The sequence below is a fragment of the Battus philenor genome, unplaced genomic scaffold, assembly GCF_028537555.1.
Source record: "Battus philenor isolate CCGP_79_NKW_IND1 unplaced genomic scaffold, ilBatPhil1.0.hap1 SCAF_16, whole genome shotgun sequence".
NCBI classification, from domain to species: domain Eukaryota; kingdom Metazoa; phylum Arthropoda; class Insecta; order Lepidoptera; family Papilionidae; genus Battus; species Battus philenor.
The window spans coordinates 3437817-3454462 of NW_027181678.1; the positions used below are offsets into that span (position 1 = coordinate 3437817).

Consider the following 16646-nt stretch of genomic DNA (forward strand, 5'->3'; position numbering starts at 1 on the left):
TTTAAGGTAATAATTGTAACTAAATATACATTTCTAATTTCTTACTGCCTTTTGTTTGTGTTTATCTCCAATAAAGTAAAATAAATAAGTAGATATTAATATATTATCACCTTTACATATGACTGATTAAGTATTGTTTATTATTGCGGAATATAGATCTTCCTAAGTAGTCTTCTTCTATTTCAGTAGACAAACACTGCAAGGCGTAAGCTTCCCCTTAAGATTGCTACTTTCCTCGACCTTAACTAAATATATCGTCAGTCCGCCTAATGGAAAGCCTGACCACGTCGCGTTTACCGGGTGGTCATTATATTAGTCATTAAATTATATTATGTGATTCAGCTTGGAATACGATGTCAAGACGAAGTGATATCCATATATATATATTTGAATACAAGGGACACAAATCATGTAACTCGTGCTGACCGACGACATAGTAAAGACGTCATCGTGGCGATCTTTGGCTTGATATGATACTGTATGAGACTTAAATATATATATATATATATATATATACACGTACATATACATACACACATATATATTTTTTATTCAAATAGGCATTTACATTGAGTTTTGAATTGTCATTTATTTTTAAAATTATAAAAAGTGGTGCACTACTGCTGCCCAAATGGCATAAGCAGAATCCGCGGTTTTAAGGCGGCAATGCCCAAAGGGTGTCTAGTTTATAGGTAACAAAGCTAGAGCGGCTTAAGCTGCCGCATACTTTACCGGATTGGGGAGTCACCGAGTTCTTAGATTCTTAGATCGGCAGACGCTCTATGGAACGTCTAGGCCCAACGATTGGACCTAGGCTTGGACTCACAAGGTCCCCTGCTGAACCTCATCATGATCGGTTGCTATAGCCTTTTTTTTCGCGCGCTTTCAATGTGCGCATTTAAAGTAAGTTTGTCGTCCTGGATGACAGATTTGAGTCACCCATAGCACTGGACTATCTACGAGTGTGTTCTAAGCTGATAGAGGACATTGCTTGTGGAAGGATTAATTTCGATCCTCTATTTACGGAAAGTTCATCTCGGGGCGTTGGCTGCGGTCTGGAGGCATTTGTTGATGACGCCGGTGGTGACACCAGAAGTATAAATGTATGTTAGATCAGTATATTCAGTCTGTGACATTCACGGAGGGCTCCGTGAATCTCGCGGACTGAATATACTGATCCGCTCTGTTATACTACTACTATTCCGCTTCGTGAACTCAACTCAGATGAACCTGTAAAAGCCTTCGGGCTAACAGCACGACGCACTTCAACAGAGAATAAATAAGTCAGTCCGTGAGAAAATTACGGCTCAGTAAACCGATCTACTGGGAAAAGAAACTCAACAGATTATAAATGAATATCATATCCATCCAAATGTACCAAATTTAAAATTGATCATTTATCTGTCAACGTTTATCACGTAATAAAACAGACCAATTATATACAGCAAATAATTACGGTATATCAAAAGCACAGTCATCTATAGTATCATCTAAAACGATGAACAAATAGTTTAAATCTATTTCAATTAGAATCAATTAGATAACAAACCTCTACTTACTCTTTATAAATCACGCAAACAAATTATCGCGTATATAATGTTATATATATAATGCGATATTGACTTTCTACGTAATATTTATCGTTTAAGAGTTCCAGCCATATGTAGGTATATTATCTCTTGTTACTTTTGTAACAGTTTACATTGCATAAGTCATGGGACAATTACGTAATATTTCGTGTTTCTCGGAAACATGAAAACGGTCGTTTAAAGACAATGAATGTTTTCACAAAGAACAATTTGTAATTGTTCTGTCATTAGACCAGGAAGAATGAAAATTAAGGTGTGCAAATAAAGAACATTTTTAATACAGTTAGTTTTTCTTACAGCATTACGAAGCTGTGTTAAAGACTGATATTAAGTGTTATAGAATGTTTTATAAATAAACGTGCCTGTGAACATTGCAGCTTGTATTCACTATAAGGTTTAATGTTCTATTTTTAGTGTAAACACGGGTTTACAAGCAAACATTCTTATGGATCCATATGGCGCATATATCGCATTACACGCACGTTTATTGCAGTAAACATACTTATGATGCTGGATGTTATTATAACAATCCTAATAACAATCCGCTTATAAAATTCAAATGTATTCTATTTATTTATTAACACTTTTTTGTACACCATAGACAATAAATAAAAGAAAAATAGATATGATTCATGTGGTACAACAGGCGGTCTTACCGCTCGTGGCGATCTCTACAAGACAACCATTGGATGGTGATGAGAGACATGAAGTAGAGGGCAGTTTTGGGTGTACGTATAGACAAATACTTACATTACTATATACACATACACACATATAAATATTTACGTGGAAAAGGTACTACATAAATACGAATATTTCGAGAGTTACTACAAAATATATTATAATACATTCTTATACAATTATAGTTTAATTCCAAAAATGAAACATTTAAGTATTAATTATGGTTTACCGTAAAAGAAATGTAACAAATTACTAAATAAAACAAAAAATAATAAGCATTATTGGAAAACTGTCATTTTGACATTTGACAAAATGCTTATTGTGCAGCAAAAAAAAATTGGTTATTTTATTACGTAAAACCTTAACAGGAAATATTAAAGCTAAAGACAAACATCTCTGTTAACATTATACTTATCAAGTATGTTTTAGTTGTTGTATTGATTAGATTAAAAAGCTCCACCTCTGCGTGCTTCGGATGACGGCATCGCACGATAAGGTACGCTTTATCTAGAAGTCTTTAGATAAGGTGGAGTCGAGCCTTGCCTGATTCATAGGTGATTGAACTTTATGAAGTCTTTTGTACTGGCGTAAGCTATTTATAGGGCAGTATGACTTACGTCACTCGTACGTCGCTGACTGGAAACGGGAAGAAATACGCCTACATGTGTATGAAGGAAATCATAAATAGCGGGGATAAATGCATGTTGAGATGACTTGCATCTTAAAAAATATTTGAACAGATGCTTAAAATCATTTTCATACGGTTGTCAAGAAATCAACAACGTAGTAGATGTTACTTTTTTAAAGAGATAACACAAATAAGCGTCAGGTTTGTCCCAATCAGATAAAATAGTAGTATGTAGCGGCCAGAACGGAAGCTTCGCTGGAAGCCCTCAAGCTTTGCTTCCTTAAAAGAGGTATTAACAGTCTTTGCAACGTAGACTGTAGGTAGCTTTATATCAACAGTATTTTCCATAATTAAAATTTTAGCGGTAAAATTTCATATTATTTATAAAACGATTTACGTAAAAAGAGCAAATTTTACTCTATAAGATTACGTTCGGTTATTGCGAAGTTGTATATCTCCGGTAATTTATATATAATACTGTTATATATAATACTTGTTGTAATTAAAAAGTTAGGTGACATTGTTATCAAATGTAAATTCATTATTTATTGTTCCAAGTCAATTTCATTCCCTTCAAAGTAAATTCCAAGAAAACGCACTGTTTTTAACGATTTTTAAGATTCTCAAAACAATCAGAATAATCTATTTCCGGTATAGCGTTCAAGACCTTCGACTTGGTTTTTATATCCGCAATCATATCAAAATGGCGTCCCCGCATTGGCCTTTTTAGTTGAGTTGAATAGCCAGAAGTCATAGGGAGCCGAATCAGGCTAATACAGTAGCACCAATCAAGACGACGCGTTTAACAAAATTGAAACATTTCATAAAAACTCATGTAGCTCTAAGATAATTAAACATTTTTACAAATAGACGCTACGCAAATGTTATAGACAGTTCTACCAACCTAGGAAAAAAATACATGCGCTCCTTATGTCCGGGATTTTTAAATGACAATTTCATTTTACTTTTTAATTACAGTAGTTATTGACAATTATAATGATATTACATAAAAACTTTAATAAAATTGAGTTATAAAAAATAAAAATATTTCAATTGTAGAAACGTATTGTAAATATTATTTAGATAAACAATATTTATCTTTCAGTTTTCCTATGGCCACAACAAATAGTGACAGAATATGAAGCAAACATGTTAAATAAACAAATCTGTCTATCTTATCTAGTGTTCCACTTTATATCGGAAAATATACGACGAACTTAACTTTACGAGAGTCGACAATTTGTAACGCCATAACCTAATTTTCTTTTACATTTTCGTTACACTCTAGTTACACTGTGTCGGGATTTGATGTTGTTTATGATTAAACTCAACAATTACTTATTATGATAAGAAATGCATACGTTTTATACCTATATAGAACACATTGGAAAGTAATCTTTGTTGAAATTTGTAAATTTATTTAATTAATATCTGTATAGCATACGTTACTTCAGAACGATATCAATTTTGTAGCTATTGTTGTAAGTAATATGTTATCATTGTAAGGGAACATGAAATTAATTTAAAACATCACTCAGGGTCTTCCTTTTCGCGTTTTAATGCTCATTGCTGAGGGCCGTAACTCCACAGATGATACTGGTAAGTTATAGGGCCGCTTTTGATCTCATAATTTTAGCTCTTCTGGGAAACAGATACGGGAGCTGTTTCGTAATTTAAATTCTTCGTAATGTAAATAGCGACGAAGTTATCGGGTTACTTAAACGCCTCCTAAAGATCTGCGTTGATTGTTTGACGAACGGGTTTAGTCTCGCACTAACTAACTGGCCTTCTTTTTGCATCCGGGCATAAAACAATTAGGGTATTGTCCTATTAGTCGGCTTTTTACGACTTCCCAGGAAGAACAGAAGTGGTGCTATTCTTCAAAGTTCATTAATACTATAAAGTGATAGATAAATGACCATCAGAATAAAATGTATCTCTAGATCAACTAGGTATTTATCATTTATCATCATCGCCATAATTTCAGCTTTAAGACATCTAATGCTAGACATAGGTCTCTAGATAGATTTCTAATAGTGCCGGTAGAAAAGGTATTATATTCGAGAATATCAAAACATAAAATAACTTGAGCTTATTTACATATAAAGATTCATTTAAAATGCATGAAAGTTGTACATCCTCAATTAATAATAACTGTCAGTGACTATATTATTTGTATCTGGCCAGTTTTGACGACATTAAAAAGATTTAATTTTCTGTTTTCTTATGTCGGGAATAACAGCATAAAGAAATAATAGAAGTCGGTATTAAAGATATTATTAAAATATTAAGCATATTATTAAGTGGTTAACAAACACTGTTTACCCGATGGTGTTTACAACTTCAGCGAGTTTGAGTCTAGACCTCTTTATACGTCGTAAGCTCGATGACTCTCACAGGGGCCGTGGCACTTTCTGAATTTACGTTTATTTTACCAGATTAAAATCGGCCGCTCAGGTCTTAGGTTTCTTGCCGTTAATTATATGTTTCAAGTATATATTTGCTAGACTAATGCAAACATAGGAACATGTAATTATAATACTGCGTAAAGTTATACAGGTTCATTGGTAATAGGTGTAAAAGTTTAAAGGGGGTAAATATATAGCTGTCTATTTTGTTAGAAAATTTAGGGAGGTCGTGTTTGTGTTTGTAAGAAAAAAAAATTACAGACTACAAAGTAACCAAAATAATTTGTCATACTCTACATATAGAATTTTTTAACAGATTGCGATGTGTAACAGCCGTATAAATACAAACAACAAGTATACAAACTGTTTGGGTAATGAAATAAGTGAAGACATCTCGAATATTCCGCTCTAGTAATCGTCTAAGATTAATCTATGTGGGAGCGAGTATCATTAAGCCCACCTACATAGAAATCTGTCACTAAAGGAAAGCATCTAAAAGAATGGTGATTTGCCACGAATGGGGATTAAGTTCCACTGGTTGCATTTCTTATATCTAATTTTATTCCTCGTCTCGACATCACAGTGAATGGAAGCCATTGTATATTTTCGCGCCAATTCAGTTTTGACAGTTTGTTTTAAATAACATCGATCAAAAAATAATTGGGATTTGCGTTTAAAAAGGGTTTACTTTCATGTTTATTAATGGTGAAAATGGTGAGATTGTGGTGGATGCTTATATTGTTTGCAAAAACAGTATCCGCTAATGATAATGAACTTTCGACCGAAGAACCCCAGAAAGGTGAGACAAAATGTATTTGACATATATGTAACGTACATATCTTTTTCACAATTACTAATATATTATTTTACTTTATGAATATCCTGGCAAATTTTGCATTTACTCGCTATAAGACATAAAATATTCATATTTATTTATTTTCTAAAAAAAAAAAATAATTCATCAATAACATTTAGAAATTAATCGATCATTTAGATTTTATATTAATCACTTTTGTATTACATTACGCATATTAAAAAATTAAAAACTTAACATGTTGAACTTATTTGGTATCTTTTCATTTATATAAACAATTATCAATTGATAATTTGTTAAAGTTAGTTATTCTAAATATCTTAGCTTAAAATGTTTTTGTTAAAGTAAATAATTTTAACTAAAAGTGTTTACGATTACATTATCCAAGCATTGTTTTACGGTGGTGAACATCAAACAATAGTGGAGGATAGAAATTCAGCTTTGAGAAATTATTACTATACAACTTTCAATTTCTTTTATTTTTAAGGTGTGTTCCCATAACCTCAAAAACAATTGTACTTTTTTTGTTGTTTTTATTATCTGTATTTGGACGGTTTCCTTGTAATGTTTAGAATTAGTAGTTTCCCGAAGTAAATGTTTTTAGGGCTCATATCCATTAAAAAAAATTACCTAACAAACATATGCTAAAAATATCAACAAACTTTACTTAAATTACTTTGCAAATAACTGTAACAATTTAGATATGATATTTTTGTCAAATTATCTCAATACGATATGAGATTATTGTTATTAAATCTGGGACACTTTTAGACAGTGCATATGCATATTAGTATTATACGTTATCTGTTTAATATTGGTTTAATCCAGAAACTAGACAGAGTTCATTAAAAAGGTTCCCGGCTCATGACATATCGCATAAAATAGTTAAATTTAATACTCTGAGTAATAACCTAAAATTATTCCATTATGTTTCCGTCTAAAGACGACATTGAATTTACAAGCTTTAATTTTATCATACCATGTGTCACTGGTCTTATTTAATAATATCTAAATAATAGTCTAACACATGGTTGCACAGACTTATTAAGACTAGGGGCCATTCGGGCAAATCATGAACTGATAGCGGGCCGGCCGCCTGAAGTATAGGTAATTAATTATTTTTGGTTTTATTCTGGAATAGAATTCAAAATTTTTCGAATGTACGAGAGTATTATTTTTGCTGTCGGCGGACCACCAGTATTCATGTATTGCATCCATGGTCTAACACTACACTAACTACTAACACTTGTAATTGTTTCTCTAATGTTTGATTTGTATCTTATAAGGTTTTTTTTATTAGTATTATGTAATTAAGATAAAATTTAAAAATGTAAAAAATACGGACATCGAAGAGGCATAGTCCACCAGGTAGACCGACGATATAATTAAGGTCGCAAGAAATCGCTGGATGCCGGTAGCACATGACAGGTCATCGTGGCAATGTTTGGAGAAGGCCTTGCAGTGGGCGTCTATCGGCTGACATGGTGATAATGGACATATTGCGAAATCAAAGTTGTTTTAATAGATACGCAGTATACACCTATCCCCCGATTTACACGGTAGATACGTTCCTGAGAAAAACGTGTAAATCGAAAATTAAGAATTTTCAAGTCAAAACCGTGTAAATCGAAAAACATGCAGAAAATGCATAATTTTGCTATTTAACAATTGTGATTATCATTCAATATTTTTAGGTGTACACAGAAAAAAAAATGCGTTGACAAGTTAAAATATTTGTTATATTACGGAAACACTATTTTTTTATTTAATTACAATACAATAAATAGAAGAAAAAAAATAAAAGCAAATTTGTTTTATTATCCTTTATCACTGTCAGAAATTACTTTCATTCTTGTTTTCGGAATCGAAGGTTCGAATTCACCTTCATCATTCGAAGTTATTTGTGCCGATTCGATGTTTGAAGCAGAAATATTTACATTATAAGAGATGGTAATAAAATTGGTCATTGAAAAAAAAATATTTGGAAAACCGTGTAAAAGCGAAAACGTGTAAAACGAGTACCGTGTAAATCGAGGGATAGGTGTACTGCAATGTTAAACCGTTATTAAACCTTAGATATATATTACACAACTTGTTCATTCATCTATTAATATCTGCATTTAAAAGCTTTATTTAAGCTTTATAGAGTTAAAACAATTTATTACTATATAGTATTGTGTTTTAATGTTCCAGCATCGCGATTTCTTCCGTTGTTTGAAATAAAGCGTTTTGACGGTAGACCAAACCCCAGCATAGCTCCAGGCGTTCCAGGTGGTCTGCCACCCTTGACATCGGTTCCAATTATCGGAGAGAAATGTTCAGCGAGACTAGAATCTGCTCTGAATCAATTAAATCGCAAGAAACGTAATTATGCTAAGAGTATGGACATGCCACTGGTATGAACTGTTTTTTGTCATTATTAATAGTAAAAGATGTTAAGAATGGCGGAAGATGCTGGGTGCGGGCTTCCAGACAGTTCTTAATAGGAATCTATAGAAACTATCTATGTGTACCTATGTGGTCCATCAGTGGAAGTACTAAGGCTATAATGATAACGACTGTAAAAGATTTAATACAGTTGGTTATAATTTAACAACAATCCGCTTACATATCCTTGGACTATGACGAAGTTTTAACTAGCTTAATTGGTATGATTATAACAAAACATAGATAAGAGGTTTAAAATATTTTTTTTTAATTAAATATGATAAATATATAGATATACACATGTACTATATAAATTGAAATTAATAATATTTATGCCACATTTATTGCCTTGTTTTATATTTAATTTTTATTTGCAGTGAATTTGTATTCTGGTACGAAAAGTCGCCAAAATTTGCTTTCTCCGGGGCGCTCAAATCCCTAAAATCGACCCTCTATTATAGTACATTTATGTAATATAGATTACGCAGTAAATATTTTTTTCATATTGTGATTTATTATTACAGAGTCAAAGTATTGATCTAAATGGATTTAGCCTGTACCAACAGATGCGAAGCGCACCTATAGATATGTACGTAACAAGAATGCGGGTGCGGTTACCGCAAAATAGCAACTGGGTGCGTGTGGAAAGGTGCTATTTTGACCCTAGGAACATATCATTAGACACAATGCTACTCTTCCACGACATCACTATTAGTGGTAACGTAGATTTGTATGACGCTAACGAATTCGATAGAACAATACCACCGACTCGAAGACTCCGACGAAATTACGCCGACCAAGATATCAGCAATTATCCAAGACCTAGAGGAAACGGTTGCAACATGATTTTGAGGTTAAGAAAAGCTGGAATAGGCTTCCACACCACGCCGTTAAACCAACAACCCGGAAAGTTTAACGTAAAAACTGACTCTGAGTTTGTTGAACCGGGTTTCATTAGTGTTTACGCTTATGGCTGTGAAAAGTATATAAATAAAAACTCAGTTAGAAACAAAGACAATTTACCCTTAAAGCGTAGAAGACGATCTGATGAATTCACTTTTAATCCAAGTATAGTTGAATCAAATTCCGATGTTCTAGAACAATCTTCTGACAGATGGAACACTTACGAGCCACGTAGCAGAATTAACTATGAGAGAAGTAAGCTGTTTCGACCTGATGATGATTTGGATGAAGTAGAGGATATTTCAAGAGAAATGGAAGATATATTTACTAAAGGCATACGGACTCTTTTAACTACCTATATGAAGAAAGAATTACAGCCAGCAATTAAGGACACACTGATGAGGAATATGGGTTATGTTGTATCATATGGTTGAGCATATTAAATATATTAAAAGCACCTGTTATAGTAAACTATAACATAAACTTGACTGAATAATAGCACAATTATAACCTAAATTAAAGGCTTTATTCTTCTGTTTAATCATTGATTTTCTAATAAATGTCATCATTGTGACTGTCCCGTTTGTTGTGATGTTACATTTTATTCCGTTTTTTAGAACAGTTTTCCCAATAGTATTAAAACAATTCTGTACGTTAATTAATATTATGTGTAATATTGTTAGACAGACTTTACTTGAACAAAATCTAACACAATTTATTTTATTTTTAAAAAAGTTGGAGGTATATCATTTACACACTACAGTAACGTTTTTAATGTAATGAATTAGTAAAATACTTAGGTGTGAAATACAAAGCAGTATATTAAAAATTTCAATATCACATTCACCACCCACATTGGCTGAAATAAATTGGACACTAGGTACAAAGTGAAATGAAACAAAAATTCAGTAATTTTTTATCTTGTCACAATTCAACATCTTACTGCCTAAAATTTCTACAGTATACATAAATAAATAACATATTATTAATTTGATTATTATTAAATGAATATATTATTAAAAAGCAAATTTTTAAACAATGGATTTATTACTACATTCGATAAATAGATCCTTTATATCACATGTGTAATTAAGAAAATTATACAGAAAATTATTAACTACCACTGAATACCTTTTAAGTTTAAAATGGTAAAGACAAAGGATTTGAATATTTAAGCAAGAATACTACTGCTGAATTCTCAACAAAAAATATTTAATCTCATCATAAACTGCAAAATGCAATGCGGAAACCAAAATTGCCTTAAGTATACTAGGACAATATCCTTTATAGAGTGCCATAAAACCTTCATCAGTTACAGTAAGTTTAATACAATCAAATAGCCCGGTGCAATACATTTGTCTCCCAAAACTCTTCCTATGCTCTTGAAAACCTTGAATCTGTAATCTTTTCTTTATAACATCAAAAGGATAAATCACAGTTTTAGAGACAATTCCTGCAATTCCACCTGCTAAAAAATTAGCTAGCAATGAAGATTCAATAGTACCAAATACTGTAGATCTTTGAAGAAACCTAATTTTATTAAATACATTGTCTGTTAATAGCTTGTACACAGCGAACTGGATACCTGCATGCGGTGCAATTTGAGCTATTGTGGGAATTAGTCCTTTATATAATGCTTTACTGCCTTCTGTCTTAATAATTGCAGATAAAGCATTTAAAAATCCTTTATACACCTTCTGTTGTTTTTGTTCAGCAATTAATCGTGTTCTTATTGTATCAAAGGGGAAGGAAATTATTGTAGCTATGGTTGCTGCTGTAGAACCATTGGCAAAGTTTAACCAGTGCCTATGTTCAACATAGAAGGTAGGATCTGATCTCTTACATAACTCTGTCAATTTTTCATATGAAGAAAATTGTACAACACCATAAGATATAGAAAGTAATTGAGCTGGAACATGTCCACTCCAAAGAGTAAATACCCCTTCTTCTTTAATAATCGAAGTTACAGCTTGAAATATAGAAGTATATTTCGAACCTAGTTTTATAGGTTCAAGCTGTAACTGAAATCTTATCTTTAAAACATCCAGTGGTTGTGCTATTGCTCTAGTTACTGCACCAGCTGCTCCGCCTGCTAACGCATTTTGGAAAGCCGATGTCCGTCTTTCCAAATCTTGTGTAACCCACATGATACTTAACCTGCATCATATAAAATTTTACTTAATATACTATTCGAAATTTTCAAAATCAATCAAATCATAAATATTTCTTATAGAAGAATGTAAATAGTGAGCCAATGACATTATCCTTGATTAACATCAACGATGACAGTTACGCTTACATTTGAAATAAAATAACACTAGGTTTTTTTTTCCTTTGATGACAATGGTACTGGTGTTCTATAGACATTCACAGATTTAACGGCCTTGAGGGTAGAGAAGTACGGTGGATTGCGCCAGAAGTTCGATTTAAATAACTAAGAACGATGGTTACACCAGGCACTTTTGTCGTGTTACTTTATTACCAAATTGCGTGACCGCCGAAATCTTTGACCTCACGCTTCATGGAGTGATTTGGAGCAAAGGGACCTAAAAGTGCCGAAAAAAGGCTTAGGTTTAGACTATTACCGAAAACGTTAACGCAGGTAGAAGAACTAGTGATGGACACTCCAGAAATTTACTGATAATACATCTACCACAAATTGCTTTCTTTCTTAAAAAATAAATTGGGTCTTGCGAAGTTTAAAAAACTTTTAAAGTGCTCGTTTTCTGGAATTTAAATTTCATTAAGTTAGTTTCTTCTATTTTGTTTAAACTGTGTTGTGTTATATAATCTGTAAGTAAATTTATCTTTCATTGCCCATACGAATTAATTGTTTATGGTTTTCCAAGCCTGTCAAAGATATAGGTTCAAAGACACTGATAGATTAATAATCAACTCTGTTTATGTTATTGTAGTTTCGGATTTACGGAGACGATAAAGAAATAATGTCGTCGCCACTTGAAAATTTAGAAACTCAATTAGAGATGTTTATAGAAAATGTGAGACAAATAAGAATTATTGTTAGCGACTTTCAACCACAGGGGCAAAGCGTATTGAACCAAAAAATGTAAGTATAGTTGTAAATTAAATTTAATAACAGCTTTTGCTGTTTTAAGCAAATGTATGTAATGTATTCTTGCTCATAAGATGATGATGCTTGTGAGATGTACCCGTACGGAATAATGCAGACAGTGATGTTTTAAATTTCGTGTTTGACAATAAAATTTCTTTTAGATGTGTTAAAAGATTTGAAATGTTGTTTTTACAGACAATCGCTGGTTACTGGACTTCAAGAAGTAGACAAGTTGAAATCGCAAGTTCATGACATTCATGTCCCAACTGAAGTTTTTGAGTATGTATTGTGCCAATTACGCAAGTCATGTGATTTTTAATTCTGTAATCATTATTTTGTATTTAAAAATGTCACCATTAAAGTGCTAAATATTCACTAAATGTTTTTTGAAAATGCTGACTACATTAAACTGCTTAATTACCTAAATAAATTGAAATTGGGACAAAATTTGTTGAATAATACATTTTCTCTTGCAAACATTTGATGTGTGCATGTTATTGAATTTGTTTTTGGTTTACAATATTAATATGTGAAAAAGTAATATGGTAAAAAATACAAAAATTTGTTTCAGTTACATTGACCAAGGAAGAAATCCTCAGCTTTATACTAAGGACTGCATTGATAAAGCCTTAGCCAAAAATGAAGAAGTTAAAGGAAAAATAGATTCCTACAAGCGTTTCAAGAGTCATCTACTTTCAGAGTTATCTAAAACATTTCCAAATGAAATAGCAAAGTATAAAGCCATAAGAGGAGGAGAATAATTTAGACATTTTAAATTTTATGTATTTCTAAATTAATAATAAGGTATAAATAACTATTGTGTATCATTTAATAAGTATTTACATGTTGAAAATCCTTGCTAGTCTTCAGATTATTTTACTGTTTTTTTTTATATTCTTAATTGTAATATTAATTGCATTAGTCATTATTTATAATCCAAATAAACTGATTTTGTAACACACAATAGTAACACATCCATTTGTCTCATTTTATGGTAAAAAATATGAAATAAAACTAAAGAACATAAAAATTAGACTTTATTCATAATTCTTGGAAATATTGAAATAAATAATTACTGGGAATATAAAGTACAATAATAAAGTTTAGACAGGTATACATTAGAAACGAAAATAATTGGACTATGAAAGAAAATGAAGAAACACTTTTCTTCTAAAAAGCAGTTTCATTATTTTGAAATTCACATTGGAAAAGAAAGCACAGTGAAAATATATGAAATATAAGGCAGATTAAATATCATCTGCCTAATTCATCTCTTTAAAAAAAGTAATAATTTAAAAAAAAACCTCAAATAATTTGATTATAAAACGAGTCTAAGCTACCAATAAATAATAAAAATTCTGAATATATGGCATGTTTGAAGCATAAAACATTTGTAAATAAATTCAATTAATAAAATATAGTATCTAAAAACTATTAAATATTTGAATTTTAAAAAATGAGGGCATCTACATTTGGTGTCAATGCTGTGTTATCTATGGTCGGAGCATGCATGACCGTCTCAAAGTCCTCACTGTCATCAGTGTTCTCTTCTGGATTGACAATTTCCACAGTATCAGTGTCACTGTCGTTTATTTCTGTCTCTACTCTTGGTGTACAGTCTAAATCATCACTGCACTGTTGCCACATCTTATAAAATTCTTTCTTTACTGGCTCGACTAGAAGAAGTTTGCTAGTGATGTAGACATAATTCCAGTGGTCGGATGTACGGTCATTGCCCCAATTCAATGTGCCTGTCATGAGAATCCTATCGTCGACTAAACAAAACTTGTGTTGCATTGAAAACACAGGTTCATTTTTTTTGCATCTGATTTCAGCACCTGTAAAAATTAACTGTTTAAATGTGTATTTCTATTCTAAATCATAAGTCAAATACAGAATTTGTGTTGTAGGGTGTGCATTATTATATTATTTCATATAATGTCCTATACAATGTTAAAAGGATAACAACTTATTATCAAAAAACAAATTGAATTATTACGTCTTTCCTGGATTTTTTTAAATACTGGCTTAAAATATTTAGTTAATTATAAAATTTATTTGAAATAAATGACATACTCAATTATTTATAGGTGTGAAAGCTTTAAAGGGATAAATGTATTGTTAATTATGAAAAAGTTTTAGAGCTTTTACACTTCTTCCAATCATCCTGTATAACTTCTGGCTGTACAGTATGCAGGCACAAATAGTAAACAATTATTTATTTTAATAAGTGGTAACACATATTTTGAAATGCTTTTTCGTTCTATACTTTCATTACATTGTTTATAGAAACCATTGATTTTTGATAGGGTGTAGCAAACATTAAAAAAAAATGTGCTATGCAGCTATAACTTTTCAACCTTTATAATTTAATTTAATTTCGATGACATTATATTCGTGTTGGAAATGTAGTTAAATTATCACCCCGTTTCATAGTCAAAGAATTTTAACTGATGCTGTCTTTCGTGCTAAAATGTTCGTCTAGATAGGTATGACCGCGACATCAATATTAGCTTATAGCACAAGCATTAATTTACATCTCCCAGTAGTATGAGCTAATTCTTGCGCAATTGTTCACCGGTATGTAGCTAGCCTAATTACTAGGTTAACGAAATATGTTTCACATTGCTCTGGTCATCAGGTGAAAAATCAGCTAATCTATTCATTCTTAATTTTAAATAACGAAAAATTTTTGAAGAATTGTTTTCCAGAATAACGTAAATTAGAGAAAGAAATTAAAACTTTTTAAAAGCCTATATCTTGTATCCAAAAAAGTATTTAGACTTTCGAGTTATTAATTAAAATCCTTCAATTATTGTATAATGTAACCCATTTTTCTAAAAACATATTCACAAATACATTCGATAACTGAATACAAACCAAAATTAGTAGGATTCTTTAATTTGTAATAGATAATATGACCTATATTTATGACTTTATATATTTCAATGACTAACCAGCTTCAATAAGTTCCTTAATGAATAGTTCCGTTGACTGATTATAACCCGATCGGTCAATTATTATTTTTGCTTTGATGTTTTTCTTCTTTATCAGTTGTAGTAATCGTCCTTGAATCGCTGGGTTATGAATGCCAGGCATGCAAACACATACACTCTCCTTGGCAGCATCAACGAAACTAATTAGTTTGTCAAAATAATTGCAGGCATTGTATTGTAATTTACAAAAGACCATCACTTCATTGATTTCAGTGTTACGACTTTTATAAAAGTAAGCAGCGGCGGACACAACACAAGTTAACACAATCGCTGCAGCCGACGACAGGACACAAGTGTTCAATTTCATTTTAAATAATTTGTAACATAAATGAAAAATTACGGCACTTAGACTTGTCTATAATTTTATGCTAAAGTATAAAATACAGAAGTCTTTAGTATGGATACCGTCGTGATGTTAGGATAGTGACTTTTGTTTTACAACTACCGCCATACATGTTAACGAAGTTTTTAAGAAGTAAATAGTAACATTTGTTGATGTCATTACTACTACTTGTTGGAAGTCTGATAAATACATCCATTACTTTTAAAACTAAAAAAATCAGACTGTTGGTGAATACAACTTTGAATTATACCCAGTAAACCTTGTTCCGATGAAACATGTAAAAGCGAAGTAGTGCAGATAATTTTTAACTTATGTACTTACATCGTGATTATATTATTAATTGAACAATCAGCTCATCTGGTCAGTTAATTATATGAATATATTAATTACAAAGCTATTCTTAATATAAAAAAATATAAAAAGGTAGCAAAATCTACATATTTTCTTTGAATATCGTTTGTTCCATAACATAAAGAATGTTGTATTCAAATGTATATTAAAGACTATGCCTAACTAACGATATATATAAATATCAATATAATATTTTTTTTAGTTAATTCATTTTTTTAACTAGTGTTAGCGTACTTTATTTAATAAGACAACATTTCTGTAACCATTATTGTTATTTATTTGCTAATACAGAAATAATATTAATATACAGAAATAATTAGTACTAACGTATAATGAAAAAATAATTTTTAGTTTGTAAAATTACAATGCTTACTGCGGTGCATGTATGAAAATGAATTTCATTGTTTTATTTGGCGCGATTTTTGACATTGAC

At 31.3% G+C, this 16646-nt stretch overlaps 4 protein-coding genes across 4 annotated transcripts; 2 read left to right on the top strand and 2 right to left on the bottom strand.

The window, feature by feature from the left end:
- The first annotated feature begins 6008 nt into the window (after positions 1–6008).
- On the top strand, positions 6009–9966 carry LOC137919447 (uncharacterized). The gene is made up of 3 exons (XM_068762525.1): positions 6009–6105; positions 8314–8516; positions 9072–9966. Exons 1-3 carry the CDS (start codon positions 6009–6011, stop codon positions 9882–9884), a joined length of 1113 nt encoding a protein of 370 aa, XP_068618626.1. The 3' UTR covers positions 9885–9966.
- Positions 9967–10548: 582 nt separating this feature from the next.
- On the bottom strand, positions 10549–11710 carry LOC137919401 (mitochondrial thiamine pyrophosphate carrier-like). Its single transcript, XM_068762469.1, has one exon. The coding sequence runs from the start codon at positions 11595–11597 to the stop codon at positions 10635–10637; it is 963 nt and encodes a 320-aa protein (XP_068618570.1). The 5' UTR covers positions 11598–11710; the 3' UTR covers positions 10549–10634.
- A 573-nt stretch (positions 11711–12283) lies between these two features.
- MED10 (mediator complex subunit 10) lies at positions 12284–13488 on the top strand. Its single transcript, XM_068762529.1, has 3 exons — positions 12284–12517; positions 12719–12802; positions 13095–13488. The coding sequence occupies exons 1-3, from the start codon at positions 12396–12398 to the stop codon at positions 13282–13284; spliced, it is 396 nt and encodes a 131-aa protein (XP_068618630.1). The 5' UTR covers positions 12284–12395; the 3' UTR covers positions 13285–13488.
- A 156-nt stretch (positions 13489–13644) lies between these two features.
- Positions 13645–15934, bottom strand: LOC137919443 (mitochondrial cardiolipin hydrolase-like). The gene is made up of 2 exons (XM_068762522.1): positions 15481–15934; positions 13645–14361 (listed from the first exon to the last, which is right to left on the bottom strand). The coding sequence occupies exons 1-2, from the start codon at positions 15824–15826 to the stop codon at positions 13973–13975; spliced, it is 735 nt and encodes a 244-aa protein (XP_068618623.1). The 5' UTR covers positions 15827–15934; the 3' UTR covers positions 13645–13972.
- Between the last annotated feature and the right edge of the window lie 712 nt (positions 15935–16646).